General features: G+C 36.5%; 2 protein-coding genes across 2 annotated transcripts; both read left to right on the top strand.

The window, feature by feature from the left end:
* The first annotated feature begins 421 nt into the window (after nt 1-421).
* Nucleotides 422-3761, top strand: LOC114462102 (zinc finger protein 79-like). The gene is made up of 2 exons (XM_028444730.1): nt 422-1313; nt 1958-3761. The coding sequence occupies exons 1-2, from the start codon at nt 713-715 to the stop codon at nt 3565-3567; spliced, it is 2211 nt and encodes a 736-aa protein (XP_028300531.1). The 5' UTR covers nt 422-712; the 3' UTR covers nt 3568-3761.
* An 846-nt stretch (nt 3762-4607) lies between these two features.
* On the top strand, nt 4608-9886 carry LOC114461983 (gastrula zinc finger protein XlCGF48.2-like). The gene is made up of 2 exons (XM_028444517.1): nt 4608-5499; nt 6713-9886. The coding sequence occupies exons 1-2, from the start codon at nt 4899-4901 to the stop codon at nt 7891-7893; spliced, it is 1782 nt and encodes a 593-aa protein (XP_028300318.1). The 5' UTR covers nt 4608-4898; the 3' UTR covers nt 7894-9886.
* The last annotated feature ends 9944 nt before the right edge of the window (nt 9887-19830 follow it).

Genomic DNA, 19830 nt, shown 5'->3' with positions numbered 1-19830 from the left:
TTTTTTAACAGAAAAGAAGTCAGTTTTTCCTTTCGTAGAATAATTAATTATTTGTGACCCACACTCCTATCAGCTGGTCAGATCATGTTAATTCAAATTATGTTGCTATGATCATACTTGGAGTTATGAATGACCTCCCCATGTACTATGATAAAATAAAACAAATTAAAAAAAACATTAAAACTGTTTCCAAGTGTTTCCAATGCTGCACCCAGCGGAATGCAGTAGCAACTACTAATCGCATGTAAATAAAGCCAAAGAAAACTCTGGAAAACAATAACCAGGAATCTAAATTTTGCTCCCTGGGAGACAGTATAATGAGAAAATGTGATATACAGCCTGTGCGTGCTGTACGGAGCCGCATTTACTGTCACCGGCATGTTAGTGAGTAGCTCAGTCGCTCGGTGCTCGACTATGTTTCCGATAGATTAATCTGTGTGCGTGTGCTTTGGGCTGGTTGAGGCAGCGGGCAGCAGTGACTCAACCAGACTCCAGTGTCTCTGTAAGTACAATAGTGAATATTATTACTTTCCACCCTACAGTCTGAGTCAGTCCACATTATAATAGCGCCCTAAATGTTCACGGGGAAGTTTGAGAGCACAGCACGGTGTCAGAAGACGGAGGAGAGGCTGGAGCAGAGTGCTAACCGAGCTAGCATAGGAGCTAACACCTCCGAGACGCTACTGCAAAGAAACGTTAAAATACTACAAATATGGAGAATTACAAACCACCGTCCCCACTGTCTCTTATTGGTAACCGCACTGCAAACTGGTGCAACTGGGAACAAAGCTTTCGACAGTTTATAATGGCTTCGAATGAGAAAGATGAAAATGCAAAGGTTTCCATTTTACTCCACACCATCGGAGAAGAAGCAGTGGAAGTGTACAACACACTGACGGTTACACCTGAGGGAGATGAGCTGACAGTGGAGGATGTTCTTCAAGCCTTTAAACACTACTGCCGTCCACAGAAGAACGTTGTGGTTGAACGAAACCAATTCTGGTCCCATGAGATGACAGCAGAGACATCATTAGACGGATTCATAACAGAGCTGCAACAGAAAAGCAAAGTGTGTGAGTTTGGAATGAGTGAGAATGAAATGCTCAGAGATAAGCTTGTGTTAAGCATCACAGATCCTCTCCTAAAAAGCAGACTGTTACAGGAAAGTGATTTAACGTTACACAGAGCAATAGAAATATGCAGAGCAACAAAACAAGGAAATAATCTGTTACAATTCATGAAGACTGAACATGGAATGGAAGAAGTTCCTGTGGATGCTGAAAGTCTCCACCAAAACACTGGGAATGACTTGGGTAAGTGTTTCCACTGGAAAGTTGGAGAGAACAACAGAATGAGTGAAAATGTGTTGAAGTTTTACTTAAAGATCTGCAGTAAGAATTAATTATTTGTTTCACTCGTAAGAAACGTGCGTTAGTTTTACTTTTTTGCCATTTTGAGATTTTATGTCTAACGTGTGTTTTTTTTTTTTTTTATAGACTGTTTCACAAAGAGTTAAATAAAATGAGGAAATTAAAATTGCATTTGAAAAAATTAATGAGTGAGGCATGAAATATCAAAATGGTGAAAAAAATAAGTAAGGCACTTTTGTTATAGCAACCTTGGCCTTTATGCTCCGCCATTGTTCAGAAACTGTAGACCAACAGAACAGGAATCAACGAACGTGCGTCATATCCTGTCCAAAATGACCACTCTCCATAGTTGATGCCCAACGGCATAAAATCGGTCTAATCATAAAAAGATTATTATATTTTGTTTATTATTAATAATACATTAAAGACATTTTTGTTATATACATTTTCACTTCAGGTACCCTTTAAAAAGAGTTGTTAAATACTTTAAACATATGCTAAACCGCTCTTAGAAATTTTATTAAGGCAAATGAATAAAAACATTCTATAAGTTTTATTGTACTCCTATATTTTCGCTCTACCTTCAGGTTACCGAAGTGTTCAAAATAGGAATCCAACAGAAAAACTTGTGCTGGCTGCCTTCATGCCCAAAGTTCATCTGCACAGATTACAGCTCCAGCAGCCATCAGTCACTGAGTGGGACTTCAGTGAGAGGAGGAATGTGGAGCAGCTTTTCCAAGAACGTCTCCACATAAAAGAGGAACCAGAGACGCTCAGTGAAGGTGAGGAGGAAAAGCAGCTTTGTAGGCAGCAGGAGACAAACGGTACAGCTGCTTCTGTTAAATGTGAAGATGAAGATGAGCCTCAGGCCTCCCAGATACACTGGAGACAACAAACAGAAATCATCATGAAGGAGGAATCTTCAACCTGTAGTTTAGGTGAAGTAATAAAAATAGAAATTGTGGAAAGTAACAGCTACGAAGCAGCTGGGAGCCCAGATCAAGGAATGGCATCAGAGTTGTCTCAGGCTGAAGTTAGTAACGAGGATGAAGATGATGACGATAGCTGGCAGAAACCTCTGTCAGTCACTGAAGCTGAACTCAATGATTTTGACTACACCTTAACAAAGAGAAAGATGTTAAACCTAAGGAAGCCTGTTCAGGGACCAAATGAAATTGAACCAGTGAAGACTTCCACTGCATGTGTGGGTGGTCAGAAAGTAACACTAATTGCATCTTCAAGCAAGAGAGGTCACACAGGAGAGAAACCTTTTAGATGTGATGTTTGTAGTAAATGTTTTAGCCAAAAGAGCTTTCTGAAAGCACACAAGAGTATCCACACTGGAGAGAAACCCTTTAGATGTAAGTTTTGTAGTAAATGTTTTCTTCGAAATGCTGGTCTAAAATTACACTTGGCACTCCACACAGAAGAGAAACGTTTTAGATGTGATGTTTGTAGTAAATGCTTTAGCCGAAAAACTTATCTGCAGAAACACACAAGTGTCCACACAGGAGAAAAACCATTCATGTGTAGCATTTGTGAAAAATCTTTTCGCCGAAATTATAGCTTAAAGTTACACATGACAATTCACACAGGAGAGAAACCATTTGTTTGTAACATTTGTAAGAAATGTTTTCGCCTGAAACGTGACCTGACGTTACACATGTCGGTGCACACAGGAGAGAAACCTTTTAGATGTGATGTTTGTAGTAAGTGTTTTACCCGAAAAGCTGATCTACAGACACACATGAGAATCCACACTGGAGAGAAACCTTTCACATGTAATGTTTGTAGTGAATGTTTTAGCCGAAAGTCTTTACTGCAATTACACATGAGAGACCACACAGGAGAGAAACCTTTTAGATGTGATGTTTGTAGTAAATGTTTTCGCCGAAAGAGTTTTCTGGAAATACACAAGAGTATCCACACTGGAGAGAAACCCTTTAGATGTAATTTTTGTAGTAAATGTTTTCTTCGAAATTCTGATTTAAAATTACACTTGGCACTTCATACAGGAGAAAAACGTTTTAGATGTGATGTTTGTAGTAAAAGTTATATGCGAAAATTTGACCTCAAGATCCACATGATGGGCCACACAGGAGAGAAACCCTTTAGATGTGATGTTTGTAGTGAACGCTTTTGCCGGAAAGCTAACCTGAATAGTCACATGACTGTTCACAGTAGAGACACCCCTTAAAATGTGTTTTTTCTAGTAACTGCTTTCGCCGAAAGGTTTTTCTACTGTTACACACGAGTCCTTATACATGTGTTTTTCATTGTAAATTGTGAAATGAAAAGAATAACTTTAAAAGGCACATTTTAATCCACACAGAATAGAAGCACTTTGGATGTGATGTTTTCCCAAATGTTAATGTTTCAAGCATGACCATACTTCACTTACAGTATGAAAGGTCACAAGAGAAAACTCTTATATGTAATAAACATTTAATATAAAATATTTCTGTTTAAAAATGTTCTTGTGTTGTCTGTTTTTTTCTTCACTGTTGTAATTTAATATTTATATTTTAATAAATACATATGCTTGGTGATTTAAATTCTAATAGTATAAAACGTTTTGTAAGTTAGTTCATGTAGCAAGTTTACATCATCACGCAGAATCTTTAGTGTGGCAGTCTTTGTCTCACGTTGATCTGGGATTAAATAGAAGAGCAAAGATGCAGAAAACACAAAATAAAATAGACTTTATACTATCAAAGGTTTATTGAGACTGCTCGCCAAATAAACTCTCAGTGGGAACATGACAATTGCAAAGTTCTTAGAAAAAAAACCCTGTAGCATCAAACCTTAAACATTGCAGCTTCTTTTTAGTTCTAGGGTGAGAGATTACTGACACTACTGCAGCTTTAACTTTACTTGCAGTAAAAGAGGACAATTTAAACTCAGGGAAATATCAATCAAATATAGACAACCTTTACTAATGATTCAGTAAAATATGCACGAATGCATCAGAAAACCTAAGAGAAGGAAAATGTGTAGCATACACAATACTAGAAACAACAAAAAATCCATAAAAAAATAAATCACAAACTATATAACTTACAGGGGAATTGACATCATCTAATGTGTTGTTTTTTTGTATGTTTTTTTTTTTTCTTTTAAAAGAACCTGACAAATGTGGAGAGTACGAAAAATTGTAAATTTTAAAATTAAAGGATGGCGGTAGTTCATCGCTAAGGGTGCAAGCTGCCAAAAAAATAAAAACGAAGAAGAAGAAGAGGCGGAGCTTGGATGTGATTGGTTGTAGCAGAGAATGGAAAAGTAGCCACCAAAAGCTAATATGAGTTGTAAGTACAATAGTAAATGTTATTAATATCCAGCAGATTGTCTTAGTCAGTCGGCATTATAATAGCGCCCTAAATGTTCACTTGGAAGTTAGATAGCACAGCCCGGTGTCAGAAGACGGGGTTGTAGAGACTCAGAGAGGCTGCAGCAGAGTGCTAACCGAGCTAGCATAGGAGCTAACACCTCCGAGACGCTACCGCAAAGAAACGTTAAAATACTACAAATATGGAGAACTACAAACCACCGTCCCCACTGTCTCTTATTGGTAACCGCACTGCAAACTGGTGCAACTGGGAACAAAGCTTTCGACAGTTTATAATGGCTTCGAATGAGAAAGATGAAAATGCAAAGGTTTCCATTTTACTCCACACCATCGGAGAAGAAGCAGTGGAAGTGTACAACACACTGACGGTTACACCTGAGGGAGATGAGCTGACAGTGGAGGATGTTCTTCGAGCCTTTAAACATTACTGCCGTCCACAGAAGAACGTTGTGGTTGAACGAAACCAATTCTGGTCCCATGAGATGACAGCAGAGACATCATTAGACGGATTCATAACAGAGCTGCAACAGAAAAGCAAAGTGTGTGAGTTTGGAATGAGTGAGAATGAAATGCTCAGAGATAAGCTTGTGTTAAGTATCACAGATCCTCTCCTAAAAAGCAGACTGTTACAGGAAAGTGATTTAACGTTACACAGAGCAATAGAAATATGCAGAGCAACAAAACAAGGAAATAATCTGTTACAATTCATGAAGACTGAACATGGAATGGAAGAAGTTCCTGTGGATGCTGAAAGTCTCCACCAAAACACTGGGAATGACTTGGGTAAGTGTTTCCACTGGAAAGTTGGAGAGAACAACAGAACTGTTGGTTCAAATCTCACAAAACAACATGTATTGCCAACTTTTGGAGTGTTTCATAAATAATGGTGTTTATTATTATATTAATAACATTTTAGTTTTTCCATAGTATTTATTAGAGATTTGTACTGTTTTAATAATATTCTTCTTACACTGTTTTATCTTTCTATCCACCAAGTCGCATTCCTTGTCTTGCTTAAACTCGGTAAATAAAACATTTATGATTCGGATTATCATATACTATAGTTTCCTTCTTCTCAACCTGGGCAATGTGTCACGAAGAAGAAATACAGTTGTCATGTATTTGAATAAGAATCTGAATCTCAGAAATGTTTATTATGTTCCATAATTTATCTTTAGATGTGGTGTCTGAGTTTAAATCAATTGTTGTTTTTTGCAATTCACTTGGTTGGTGTTGAAGTTGTACTTAGTGACATATGTCATTGTGCTCGATACAAAAGTGCCTGTTATTTTTTAAAACTGAGTTTAAATTATAAAAATAAGTTAAATAAAATGAATTTTGGTGAAGAAAAAGAAACATTGTATAAATGTATGATTTAGGTTAAAAAAATCTAAATAGGCAAACAATGTCCTAAGCACTTTTGTTATGAGGGTGATATTGTTATTGTAGACCAGTGCTTCTCAAAGTGTGGCGCACCCCCGATGGGGAATGGAGACATGGGAAGTGGGCCGTGACAAACAGGAGGAATCAATCACATTCATGCCAATCTTCTTATGAAACTTTAAATGTCTTACTTCATTGACGATAAAGATCATTAACACTAAACAAAATGCCTACAGACACATCAAGTAATAATGAGAAGCCTAAAAATATAGTGAGCATGAAATTATTAGACTGCATTAGATATGCAACCAGGAACAAAATGTAACATGCAAAGTGCAAAAAAAATTACATTGGCATGTATTTCACATGGATTGGAACAATAAACAAACTTTCAATAGCTGACTTAAATTATTAGACATCCTCTGAGTTATCACTTTGTGAGAAGATGCTTTTACAGTGCATCAGAAGCATCCTGTGGTCCATTTTGTTTGGACAAAGATATTTTTTAAAAAGTGTCATTAAACACAGGCTGAACAGGATTTTCTTGTTTAACGCAAATAAATAAAAACATTCTGAGTTTTACTGTACTCCTATATTTTCTCTTTACTTTCAGGTTACCAAAGTTTTCTAAATGAAAATCCAACAGAGAAACTTGTGCTGGCTGCCTTCATGCCCAAAGTTCATCTGCACAGATTACAGCTCCAGCAGCCGTCAGTCACTGAGTGGGACTTCAGTGAGAGGAGGAATGTGGAGCAGCTTTTCCAAGAACGTCTCCACATAAAAGAGGAACCAGAGATGCTCAGTGAAGGTGAGGAGGAAAAGCAGCTTTGTAGGCAGCAGGAGACAAATGGTGCAGCTGCTTCTGTTAAATGTGAAGATGAAGATGAGCCTCAGGCTTCCCAGATACACTGGAGACAACAAACAGAAATCATCATGAAGGAGGAACCTTCAACCTGTAGTTTAGATGAATTCATAAAAATGGAAATTGTGGAAAGTAACGGCTACGTGGCAGCTGGGAGCCCAGATCAAGGAATGGCATCAGAGTTGTCTCAGGCTGAAGTTAGTAACGAGGATGAAGATGATGATAGGTGGCAGAAACATCTGTCAGTCACTGGAGCTGAACTCAAAGACTTTGACTACACCTTGAAAAATGTAAAGATGTTCAATTTAAGCAAGACTGTAAAGCAAAAAAATGAAAATGAACCAGTGAAGACTTCCACTGCATGTGTGGGTGGTCAGAAAGTAACACTCATTGCAGCTTCAAGCAAGAGAGGTCACACAGGAGAAAAACCTTTTAGATGTGATGTTTGTAGCAAATGTTTTAGCCAAAAGTCTTTTCTGGTCTTACACATGATGGCCCACACAGGAGAGAAACCCTTGACATGTGATGTTTGTGGTAAATGTTTTCACCGAAAAGGTGCTCTGCAATTACACATTAGAGTTCACAAAAGAGAGAAACATTTTAAATGTGAAGTTTGTAGTAAATTTTTTAGCCGACATACTAACCTGAAGAGCCATATGACAGTCCACACAGGAGAGAAACCTTATAGATGTGAAGTTTGTAGTAAATGTTTTGGCCGACGTAATTACCTGAAGAGCCATATGACAGTCCACACAGGAGAGAAACCTTTTAGATGTGATGTTTGTAATAAATGTCTCACCCGAAAATATGACCTCAAGATTCACATGGCAAGTCACACAGGAGAGAAACGTATTAAATGTGATTTGTGTAGTAAATGTTTTATTCGAAATTGTGACCTGAAGAGGCACAGGAGAATCCACACAGTCGAGTAAACCCTTTGAAAGTAATGTTTCCCAAATAGGAAATAGTAACTAAACCCTGAGGGTTTGGCAGACTTGCATCTAAACTGTAAATTCCAAAAGTGCCTTGATTATGGGAGGTGAACTTAGAGTAGTTAATGCATGCCCAGTCTTTACTATAAAATTTCCAAAGAACAATCTATGCTATGCTAACTCACTCCAAACTGTTGTTTGGTAAACTTGGCATACCTAATATTAATCAAATCGGTGAACTCCAAGTTGCTGAATTTGTTCATTATTCATTAAATAAGAAACTCCCACCACTACTACTCTACCTCTCTATTTACTACACCACAGATTGCGATGGAAGCCCATTCCCGCCAGTAAAAAAACTAAAACCAAACTAGAAAAAGTAAAACATATATAAAATATATATATATATAAGTCAAAATTATGAGATAAAAATGTGTAGTTGTTTTGGACCTCACAAGAATCTAAAAGTGAGCTTCATGATGGTATTGTGTACTTGTACATGACAATGCAGTGAATTCATGTGAATTGTGTTTTTATACATGCTATATTCAGTTGCATGAGATGACGCACAGTTTCTCTATTATCCCAGCCATCCAACATTTTTGGTGCATCCATCTGTAGCCGTGTTGCCCGCAGGACGTTTGTCACTGACCGTCTATAAAGGTGCAACTTGAGTTTCATCCATCTTATTTTGTCTCCTCCACAGTTGGTTCTCCTGTAGCCTTCTCTTCAGCTTCCAGAGGCTGATTTTGATGTTGTGAGATTCCTCCAAAACAACTCCAATTAAGCAATTTGTGAATTAATGTTGAAAGTACTTTTCAATGATGATATACATCTGTAAAAATTTCCAACTGTAGCTTTGGCGCATCACATGGAAGACCATTTAAACCTCTTAGATAGTATCTATAATTATGGCTTCAGATAGTATCTCACTAAAACGAAATAGTTGGACTTCAACCCATAGAGAGCAGTCATTTGAATTTTTAAATCAAAATATGCCAAATTTTAATACTTTTGACTAAAATGTATAGAATTGGAATATGATTAATCAATAACACTAGTTCATACCCAAATACATTTGTTTCCCACAATAAAGAGACACACGTTGGGTGTCATTGGTATTAAGTGTTATAAATCACAGGTTACTAATTGTCCACACATAACCGCATAGGTGTGATATTTGCAACAAAAAGGCAAACTTTGATGAGTACATAACATGCCACACTCAGAAGAAACCTTTCAGGTGTGATAATGGTGAATACATTAATGAATTCATTGCTTTATTTTTTTTTAAAGGCTTTTTAAACTGCAGATTTTTTCTCAACGTCTTCATTGTGTTGTTTTTAATAAATGTGTTTTTATTTTAACTTTGAAATGCAAAAAGTGTCTTATCTACTTAGTAAGTCATCATCACACATTTGTTAGAAGCTTTAGAATTGACATTCTGTGTTTTCAGTAGTTTTGGGATCAAAACTAGGAGCAGAAAAAAATGACTTTTTACTATCAAAGTCCTGTTGAGACTGATAACCACATTCTTACCAAAAGTTCTGTAGTATCAAACCCTAAAACATACAGCAGCTCTTTTTTAGTCCTGGGGTGAGGATACTGTTCAACCATCCCAGAGACATCACATACATGACACTATTGTAATAATCTGACCACGACCAACACTCACTCACTCACACCACATTCATACGAGGCAATGTGTTTAAAGTGCCTTATTATTATTGCATTGTAGTTCTATTTCACAATATTTCATGAGATGTCTCACTATGGGATACACACTCCCTGTAGCCCTCAGAAACAGTTTTCTCAAACCAACGCCTCCCACTGAAACTGCTTACATAGAAAAACACACTACTGCAATAAACCACTGACAAGTCATAAAAAAAGTCAGGTATGGGGTTGTGACTCGCAAGGACATTTTGTTTGTAGTTGGAGAAAAAAGAGATAAAAACTAATCTATTGTTCCCACTTTGATACAATTTTATATCCACACAGTACGGTTTGATGATGTGACCTTTGAAACAGTTGCCTTTGTGACTTCAAGAGTTTCTAGTTTAGTGTTGAAACATTTTGAAAATAGTTATTGGTACAGTTAAAAGAAAAAAAAAGCTACTCTCATTTTGTGTGTTTGATGTTCTTTTGTAGGTTCACTGTTCTGTAACAAAGGTCAGAGACAATATTATGTTCTGTAATAGAGATCTGAAACAATTTCCAATACTGTTAGCATTAAGGAAATAAATGTTATCAAAAAGTGTTTTCAATAATTGTGTTTTACTAAATTACTTTTATTCATGTCTCTTATTTTATGTCCCTGATATTTCACCTTTGCAAAGTGTCTTTGAGCACATGTTAAAGCACTTTTTAAATACAATGTATTATATATATACACACACTCTTTAGTCCATGTTAAAAATCAAAATGTATTTATTTTTATACAAATATTGCAGATAAATTAAAAGGATCAATGCTACATTTTTTTATTTTAGTCCTTATTAAAATTTGAAGCAAAAATACAATATTGTTAGATTATTTTAATAAGAAATATTTTCATTGATATTTAATCAAATATTACGGAGAAATTAAAAGAATCAGTGCTATATATATATATATATATATATTATTATTTTTTTTAGTTTTTTTTTTTTTTTTTACCTAACTCCCTGTTAAAACTCAAAGCAAAAATACAATATTGTTATATTAATTATTAGTTACTCTTTTAAAGGGCAACCTAAACACTTCGTACCAGTGGGTGGCGGTAACGCACCTCCAGTTGTTCAACAACCGCCATTAAAACATTAAAAGAAGAAGAAAAATCTCGGCTTGGTTGTTGACGGAAAGACTCAGTGACCAAACCCGAATGTGAGCTTTGGTGTCTGTGAGTACAATAGTGAATCTTATTCACATCCAGCCTACAGTTGGAATCATTCCACACTATAATAGTGCCCAGAAAATCCACTGGAAAGTTTATAAAGCACGGTTTTATAGGACGGAATCACGGAGAAACCGAGCGGGCCTCGAGCGGGGTGCTAACCAAGCTAGCAGAGGAGCTAACACCCCTGAGACGCTACTGGAAAGAAAACTAAAGATAGTAGAAAAGATAGAGAGCCGAAATGGAGCAGTTCAAACCACTGTCTCCATTGTCTCTCACTGGAAACCGCACTGAAAACTGGCGCATATGGGAACAAAGTTTTCGACAGTATATAACGGAATCGGGTGCTTGTGAAGAAGATGAAAACGTAAAGATTGCCATTTTACTCAACAACATCGGCGAGGAAGCACTGGAAGTGTACAACACACTGACCATTACACCCGAGGGAGATGAGCTGACAGTGGAGGATGTTCTTCAAGCATTTAAACATGACTGCCGTCCTCAGAAGAACGTTGTGGTTGAACGATACCAATTCTGGTCCCATGAGATGACACCAGGAACGTCGCTGGACCAATACTTAACGGAGCTGCGAGAGTTAGTGAAAGACTGCGAGTTTGGAATGACTGAGAATGACATGCTCAGAGATAAGCTTCTGTTTATCGTCACAGAGCCAAGACTAAAAAGGAGATTATTAATGGAAAGACGCCTGACGTTCAACAGAGCAGTAGAATTATGCAGAGCCTCTGGAGTTTTTGAGGGCTCAAATTAAGATGTGTTTGAGTTTGTACTGTCCTGTTAATTCACTAATGCGTGCTTTCAACTGCATCTAGTAGAGTTTTACCGACTCATTTTAGTAATATACGTCTGTAAATTCTGAGTGAGTTAAATTACAATTACCATTTAATTCTGGCTTTCATTTTATATATTTTGTCATCTTGTATATTTATCTCCATTTGCGATTTTTTTTCCCCTCTTGTCATTATGTGTATTTTTTTCAAGTAATTTTGTGTATTTGTTGTCATTCTGTTTTTTTTTCCGATCATTTGCCATTTTTGCTGTTGCAGTTGGTATTTTTGGAGTAACTTAGTTTATTTTGTTGTTTTATTATATTTACACATTTGATTAAATATATCATTATATTAGCACTTTGAGATTACTTTTGTTGTAATTAAAGCTATTTAAATATAGTTGAATTTAACTATTACTCCCTCATCCCCTCTAGTAACAAAGCTGAGCATAAGTTGAAGTATACTGGTGCGTAAATTATTTTACCAAAGTAGTTGTATGTGTGGTTTTTCAGAAATATTAGTTGCAAACATACATCATGAATTCATTATTTAAATATTATAATTAGTAATAGTACTTTTCAGAGCCAATGGTAGCAAAGAATAGCAAAAAGACTTACTCTTAAGCCCATTTCTACTGCCATTGTACTAGAGGGAGGTATCATCATGGAGAACATCTAAGACTTCCCTCAGGCCGTTTGTCTCCTTTTTGGACTTTTTTTTACATCCTACATTTTGAGTTCCCAACATGCATGGCAAATATGGTTAAATTCATACCATCAGTTCTGCTTGGATTGGGAAACCAATGCCAGCTTACATTGAAAAACATTACTGCATTAAACTGACAGTCACAAACAGGAAGGTAAGGGGTTGTGACTCGCAAGGACTTATTGTTTGTTTGGAGAAAATAGATTCAAACTAGTTTATTGTTCCCACTCTTGATGCAATTTTATATTCCCACAGTACGGTTTGATGACGTAACATTTGAAACAGTCGCCTTTGTGACTTCAAGAGTTTCTAGTTTAGTGTTGAAACATTTTGAAAAAAGGATACCGTGAAGAAGAAAATTAAGTAAACATTTTTACTTGTACGTTCACGCTGACACTTTTTTTTGTGGTAATTTAAATCAAATCAAACTTTATTTATATAGCACATTTCATGCACGAGGCAGCACAATGTGCTTCACAGTCAAAAACAAGTCCTCTCAACGATGACTGGAAAATTAAAAATACAACATTCAAATTCAGAATAAAATCTCAACATCTACATAAAAAAGATCCAGATAAAGTAGATCCCACAAAACAAACACACTGAAAGCAGGCATCAACATCTAACTGTAAATTCTTTCAAAAAGTAAAGTTTTCAATTTGCCTTTAAAAGTGTTTAATGTGGGAGCTCCCTCAGATCTGCAGGCAGGGCGTTCTCTTTACTAGGGGTGTAAAAACACAAAGCAGCCTCTCCTACCTTGGAACGTATATGTGGAACTGTGAAAAGGCTACTACCTGTAGACCTGAGAGTTCTATCTGGTATGTAACTTATTAGCATGTCTCATGTATTGAGGAGCAAGGCCATTCAGTGGCATGTAAACAAGTATTAAAATAAATCTTACTTTGTACTGGAAGCCAGGAGGGATCTGAGGACCGGAGTGATGTTTTTTCTTCTAGTCAGGACTCTAGCAGCAGCATTCTGAAAAAGCTGTAATTGTTGAACAGAGGATTTTGAAAGGCCAGTAAATAAGCTATTACAGCGTAGTCCACTCTACTTGAAATAAATGCATGAACTATTTTTTTCTGCATTGGCTGTTGACAGAATGTCTCTAGTTTTTGATATGTTCTTCAGATGATAAAATGTGGATTTTGCGATATGATTGATGTGGCTTTTGAAATTTAAATCGTTGGCCAGTGTTACACCAAGGTTTTAAAGAGATTGAATTGAGATGAGCAGCAACTTTTTGTCTTTGAGTTTTTGGACTAAAAATGATCATTTCTGTTTAGTCTCTGTTAAGATGAAGAAAATTGTCTGATATCAAAGTGTTTAAGTCATCAAGACACTGAGAAAGGGAGTTTATGGGGCTATGGTCATCAGAGGATAGTGATATGTAAAGTTGTGAATCATCTATTCTGCATAGTTATGGTAGTTTATATTGTATTTCTGAATGACTAGCACAACCAGGGGCATGTAAAGATTAAATATCAGTGGTCCAAGAATGGAACCTTGCGGCACTCCATATGAACACTCACTTTATTTGAGTAGAAGTCTCCAATAGAGACAAAGTACTGCTTTTCTTGAAGGTATGTTTTAATCCAGTTTAGGGCTGTTTCAGACAGCTCCACCCATTATTTTAATCTGTTTAATAAAATGCTGTGATCCATCATATCAAATGCTGCAGAGAGGTCAACAAGAACAAGAACTGATACTTTGTTGGAGTCTGTGTTTACTATTGCTACCAACTTTGGTCGTTTAGTCGACTAATTGGTCGATGCCGTTGTCGTTGACAAAGATTTTTATTGGTTGACCAGCGACTGATTTTTAGAGCAACCAAAAGCAGCATGAGTTGTCATTTTGACTGGAAAAAGCTGCTAAATGAAACTGAATGCTTCAACTCCTATAGAACTTAAAAGGGGCTTAACACGTCACCAATGACATTTCAAACAAAAATGGTGCAAAGTAATGCATTTTGTTAGGCAGAGATCTTCTAATAAGACATTTCAAAAGTTTTAGGCCACATTTGTAAAAACAGTCTGATAAATGTGTAGAATATTATTGGTGGTTAAGCAACTGCTATGCTTAGAGTAACAAATGATTCAAGTATTTTACTGATAAATTTTAGAAATTAAAAAGATCAGTGCTATTATTTTTTTTTACTTTAGTCCCTGTTAAAAATCGAATCAAAAATACAATATTGTTAGATTTATTTTTATAAGAATTATTTTTTATTCAAAATGAATAAAATATTATGAAGAAATTAAAACGATCAGTGCAATGGATTTTTTTTTATTTATTTTTTTTAGTTGAGTCCCTGTTAAAAATCGAATCAAAAATACAATATTGTTAGATTTATTTTTATAAGAATTATTTTTTATTCAAAATGAATAAAATATTACCAAGAAATTAAAACGATCAGTGCAATGGATTTTTTTTATTTATTTGTTTTACTTTAGTCCCTGTTAAAAATCGAAGCAAACAAATACAATATTGTTAGGTTTATTTTATTAAGAATTATTAGTTACTCTTTTAAAGGTCAACCTAAACACTTCGTACCAGTGGGTGGCGGTAACGCACCTCCAGTTGTTCAACAACCGCCATTAAAACATTAAAAGAAGAAGAAAAATCTCGGCTTGTTTGTTGACGGAAGGAATCAGTGACCAAACCCGAATGTGAGCTTTGGTGTCTGTGAGTACAATAGTGAATCTTATTCACATCCAGCCTACAGTTGGAATCATTCCACACTATAATAGTGCCCAGAAAATCCACTGGAAAGTTTATAAAGCACGGTTTTATAGGACGGAATCACGGAGAAACCGAGCGGGCCTCGAGCGGGGTGCTAACCAAGCTAGCAGAGGAGCTAACACCCCTGAGACGCTACTGGAAAGAAAACTAAAGATAGTAGAAAAGATAGAGAGCCGAAATGGAGCAGTTCAAACCACTGTCTCCATTGTCTCTCACTGGAAACCGCACTGAAAACTGGCGCATATGGGAACAAAGTTTTCGACAGTATATAACGGAATCGGGTGCTTGTGAACAAGATGAAAACGTAAAGATTGCCATTTTACTCAACACCATCGGCGAGGAAGCACTGGAAGTGTACAACACAATGTCCATTACACCCGAGGGAGATGAGCTGACAGTGGAGGATGTTCTTCAAGCTTTTAAACATTACTGCCGTCCTCAGAAGAACGTTGTTCTTGAACGATACCAATTCTGGTCCCATGAGATGACAGCAGGAACGTCGCTGGACCAATACTTAACGGAGCTGCGAGAGTTAGTGAAAGACTGCGAGTTTGGAATGACTGAGAATGACATGCTCAGAGATAAGCTTCTGTTTATCGTCACAGAGCCAAGACTAAAAAGGAGATTATTAATGGAAAGACGCCTGACGTTCAACAGAGCAGTAGAATTATGCAGAGCCTCTGGAGTTTTTGAGGGCTCAAATTAAGATGTGTTTGAGTTTTTACTGGCCTGATAATTCACTAATGCGTGCTTTCAACTGCATCTACCGACTCATTTTAGTAATATACGCTCGTAGAATATGAGTGTGGAAAATTCTAATTAACATTTAATTTTTTTAGATAATAAAAAGTAACGCTTTAAAGACAGGATTTAAGGTTTCATTGCATGTTCTTGTGCTTCCGTGTATTTATTTTTCTTATTTTTATGGGTTAATAATCCGGTTCCTCCCACCGTTCACTGACATGTATGTCAGGTTAATTGGAGTCTCCACATTTCCCCTCAGAGTGAATATGTTTACCCCGTAATGGACTGGCGCCCTGAGTGTGGTGTACCCTCTCCTACTATTTGTTTAGAGCTGGAGACCTGCGCAACTCTAAAGCAGAGTAAGAGGTCTGAATATAAAGTGAATAAAAGTTCCCAGTTCATCTTTGAAATTAGAATGACATAAAATTGCCTGCAATAGTTTTGCATTAGTTGATGACAACCTTTTCTTTTTTAAACCTGTGATTTAACATCTCAGTTGAGTATCAGTCGCTAATATTACAAGTAGTGTTGCTCTCATACAATATTATTTGGTCATTATTTTAGTGCGCACATTGAACATAAAAATCCACTATCAACATCAAAAGATTGAAATGTACCATTGTGGGCATGTTAATAAAATATTTTTAAAAATCCCCATTTTTGTTTTGGGCTGTAGCTTTCTGCTTGGAGACCTGCATGGTGATCAAAAGCCAGCAGTTGGTAACTCACTAATCCAACCAAGAGATGTTGGAGGAAACTGTTTTTCTTTTACTTCAGTGGCAGTGAATCACTCATAGCTGGACTCGGATAAACAGTTTGACACTGAAACGGTATCACTCTCTTTTGTTAATATTGCAATAAAGAGCAACAAGAAACTTCATTAAGACGCTCTAATAGGTGAGCACAAGACACGTTGAATCACTCGACTGCATGTCTGGCTCCTAAAAGGATCCGTGAGAGAGCTGGGACTCCACCTTCTTTGACTGCACGGGATTGCGTTGCTTGTTATGAGCAACAGAAAAGAATGTTTGCAACAAAGATTATGTGAAGTGACGAATGGCTCATGAAGGAATTCCAAGAAACAAAAGGCCAAGAATGAATCATGACAAAAAAAATGATGTGTGCAAGTTGCCAAGGAATGCAGCGACAACACCAAGTGGAACGTCTTTGAGTTGAGAGGTCAGTCCTACCTTTTTCTTGACTTATTTCCTGGTTTTACCTCAAAATGAAATCACTTTTTTTTATGATTTACGATTAAAATTTTTATGTCTAACTAAAAAGGAGTAGGTTATTCAAAATGTGTGGTATTATTTAAATGTGTAATGTATGAATAATTATTATTTTGGGACAACAGTTGAAAATGAGGCCAATCACGTTGTCTGCTTTAGAGCTGCTGGTGGTTTACCCTGGTTGTAATTTTCCTGTTCTGCAAAGCTACACTCTTCACAACTCCAGTGTTATAGCATAAGTGGCCTCCATTATAATTGCTGACGACCTCTGTTAATTTCTTAGGCTGCTTTCACACCGCTTTAATCCCGGACTCTGTCTGAATAGGCGGAGGACGGGTCATATTTTTATCAACTTGGTTTGACTCGGTTTGCGTTCAGAGTGCAACTTCTGCTCCGCTCCTAACAGCCTCTGGTGCAGTTACACGCGCTAACCACTAGAGGGGTCGTTACTTGAGAAATTTCTCGAGGCAGAAAAACAGAATCCTGAAGCATCTATGGGTCAAAGAGTGCTTAGAGACTTCTGCTTGTTCACAACACTCAAACTGGTCATCAGGTAAGTTTTGACAAATATCAGTCCCTCTGTGATTGTTGCAGCTTAAAATACATGATTTTGCAGCAGCTTTGAAAAAAAAGAATTGCGGCAAAAGTTGCGCCATTTTGAGGCTTTATTTTCTATAAATTTGCTTAAACTGGTCAATTTGCCAAAAAAAAACCCTGATTGCCTTTGAATTCTTTAACAGTACAGGAAAGAACTCAGATTCACAATAATTTAACAAGATATTGATTATTTCCATCACATTTTAAATATTTCTAGTGAAGAGAATCAGTTTTAAGTTTTTTACAAAAAAAATAAATAAAATTGTTTAAATCAATGCACTCATGACTTTTGCTATATTTTTCCTGCAGAAGAGTCTCATGCATTCACCAATTTGTACATTTGTGTGTGGAGATACCACCAGGGCGCAAGCACCAATGATATTGGCCACTGTTACCGTTTTAGACGATGCGTGTAATGAAGCTCTATCAAAGATATTTTAAATAGTAGAGGTTTAATCAGGTTATTTTCTTTAATGATCTCCTGCTGCTCTAGGAAAACTTTTAAACACTTAAATTTGTGAGACACGTTTGGCACTATTTTGCTCAAAAGAGTCAGTTTGGCTGTTGTGACAGTTTGTAACAGACTAAATGGTGATTCCGCTTTCACCGATGACTCCCTGCGCTGATGGTGGCTACTGGCTTCGGAAGTTGATATTGCTTACACAAAGCGGACGAACTTTAGCCACGTTGTACCGACGAATCACTGTTTGGATTAGCAGTTATAAATTTCTTGTTAATAAATACTGGTTAGTCGAACATTTTGTGAGGTTTATTCTAATCATGCCTTTACTCTCTATCTTCAGGTTATCAACTGTTTAACATAGGAAACAAACCGAACATCTGCTGGCTGCCGTCATATCCAGAGTACAATCAGTCACTGACTGTCTTCAGTGGGAGGAAGAATGTTAAGCAGCAGTTCCCAGAGCGTCTCCACATCAAAGAGGAATCAGAGACGCTCAGTGGCGGTCGGCATCAGGAGCCAAAAGGTGCAGCTTGTCCTGTTAAATGTGAAGCTGAAGAGCAGAAGCCTCAGGCCTCCCAGGTAACAAACAGAACTCCACATGATGGAGGGACATTCAACTTGCAGTTCAGATGCATTAATGACAAGACAAATGATGGTCATAAACAGCAAAAGATCAGCAGCTGCCAGGAACCCAGATCCACCAGCACAAGGTGCTGGTGGAACAGCAACAGACTGGTATGATGTCAGTCTTTAAAGCTAAAACCAGATAATTAGAAAGATCTCATACACAAGTGAAAAAAATGGATGAATGGGATGTAAATCTGTGAAAACAATACTTAATACTGATTTACTGAAACAAGACGGTTTAGGACAAAACAATGGGGATGGAGATTCAAATATGATCGGCCATACAGGAAAGAAACCGTATGGATGTGATGTTTGTTGTGAATGCTTTAAGCAGAAGGCTTACCTGCATTCACAAATGAGAGGAACTCTGTGAATGTGATACTAATATTTTCAATGAAAGGTTCACCAGAACAGAGACACTTTTAGGAGAAAACTTATGGATGTGATATTTTTGCCACAAACTTTTCTTTTAAAAGGCTAGCGTGAATATGTACATCATGAGCCACATATGAAAGCGAATAGTTTAACTCATATTCTGTTTGAAAAATGCTCTTATGGTATTGTGTTTTTTTTTTTCCTCTATTATTTGTATTGTGTGTGTTGTTTCAATAGATGCATTTTGGTAGTTAATTTTTGAAGTGTAATAGGAACTTTGCAGGTTTTTTTTTTTTTTTTTAGGTAAGCCTTGTGTTCATGATTTTTTTTATATATATATAAGTGATTGATTGTCTTCAATGTGTGTGCGTTTCTCATCCTTCAAATTGAAACCTGCATCCTTGTGACATTAGGGACTTTCAGAACTTAATAAAATTATTTGTGAAACTGCTACCCCATGTTCCGTTTCTGAACAATACATTACTATATGGAGTTGGTGTATTAATACAATAACTATATATATATATATAAGGTAATTTGCCTTATAGACATTTTTATACAACAACACATTCTTTTCAGTAAATTGTACTAAAGATAACCTCAAAATTTGCAATGTGTTTGTAAATTTGTTATTATTATAGGGAGAATTCGTCATTTTAGGAAAAAATTGCTAATCAATATTACTGCAAATGATGTCGTAGCTACTGCAAGCCAGATTGTATTTTGGTGGAGGCTTATTGAATTTCTACAACATAAATGGTAATTTATGATTTACATTTGGTGTTTAATGCA

This window comes from Gouania willdenowi, chromosome 4, assembly GCF_900634775.1.
Source record: "Gouania willdenowi chromosome 4, fGouWil2.1, whole genome shotgun sequence".
In the NCBI taxonomy this organism is placed as follows: domain Eukaryota; kingdom Metazoa; phylum Chordata; class Actinopteri; order Blenniiformes; family Gobiesocidae; genus Gouania; species Gouania willdenowi.
The sequence above is the reverse complement of the archived record's forward strand: the minus strand, read 5'-3'. Positions and strand labels throughout refer to the sequence as shown.

What these genes read in the sequence shown, in the direction of transcription:
- LOC114461983 (XM_028444517.1), top strand. Translation starts at nt 4,899, where the DNA reads ATGGAGAACTACAAACCACCGTCCCCACTGTCTCTTATTGGTAACCGC. An exon ending in AAACACTGGGAATGACTTGG is followed by an intron (nt 5,500 to 6,712) that starts GTAAGTGTTTCC and finishes CTTTACTTTCAG; the next exon opens with GTTACCAAAGTTTTCTAAAT.
- LOC114462102 (XM_028444730.1), top strand. Translation starts at nt 713, where the DNA reads ATGGAGAATTACAAACCACCGTCCCCACTGTCTCTTATTGGTAACCGC. An exon ending in AAACACTGGGAATGACTTGG is followed by an intron (nt 1,314 to 1,957) that starts GTAAGTGTTTCC and finishes CTCTACCTTCAG; the next exon opens with GTTACCGAAGTGTTCAAAAT.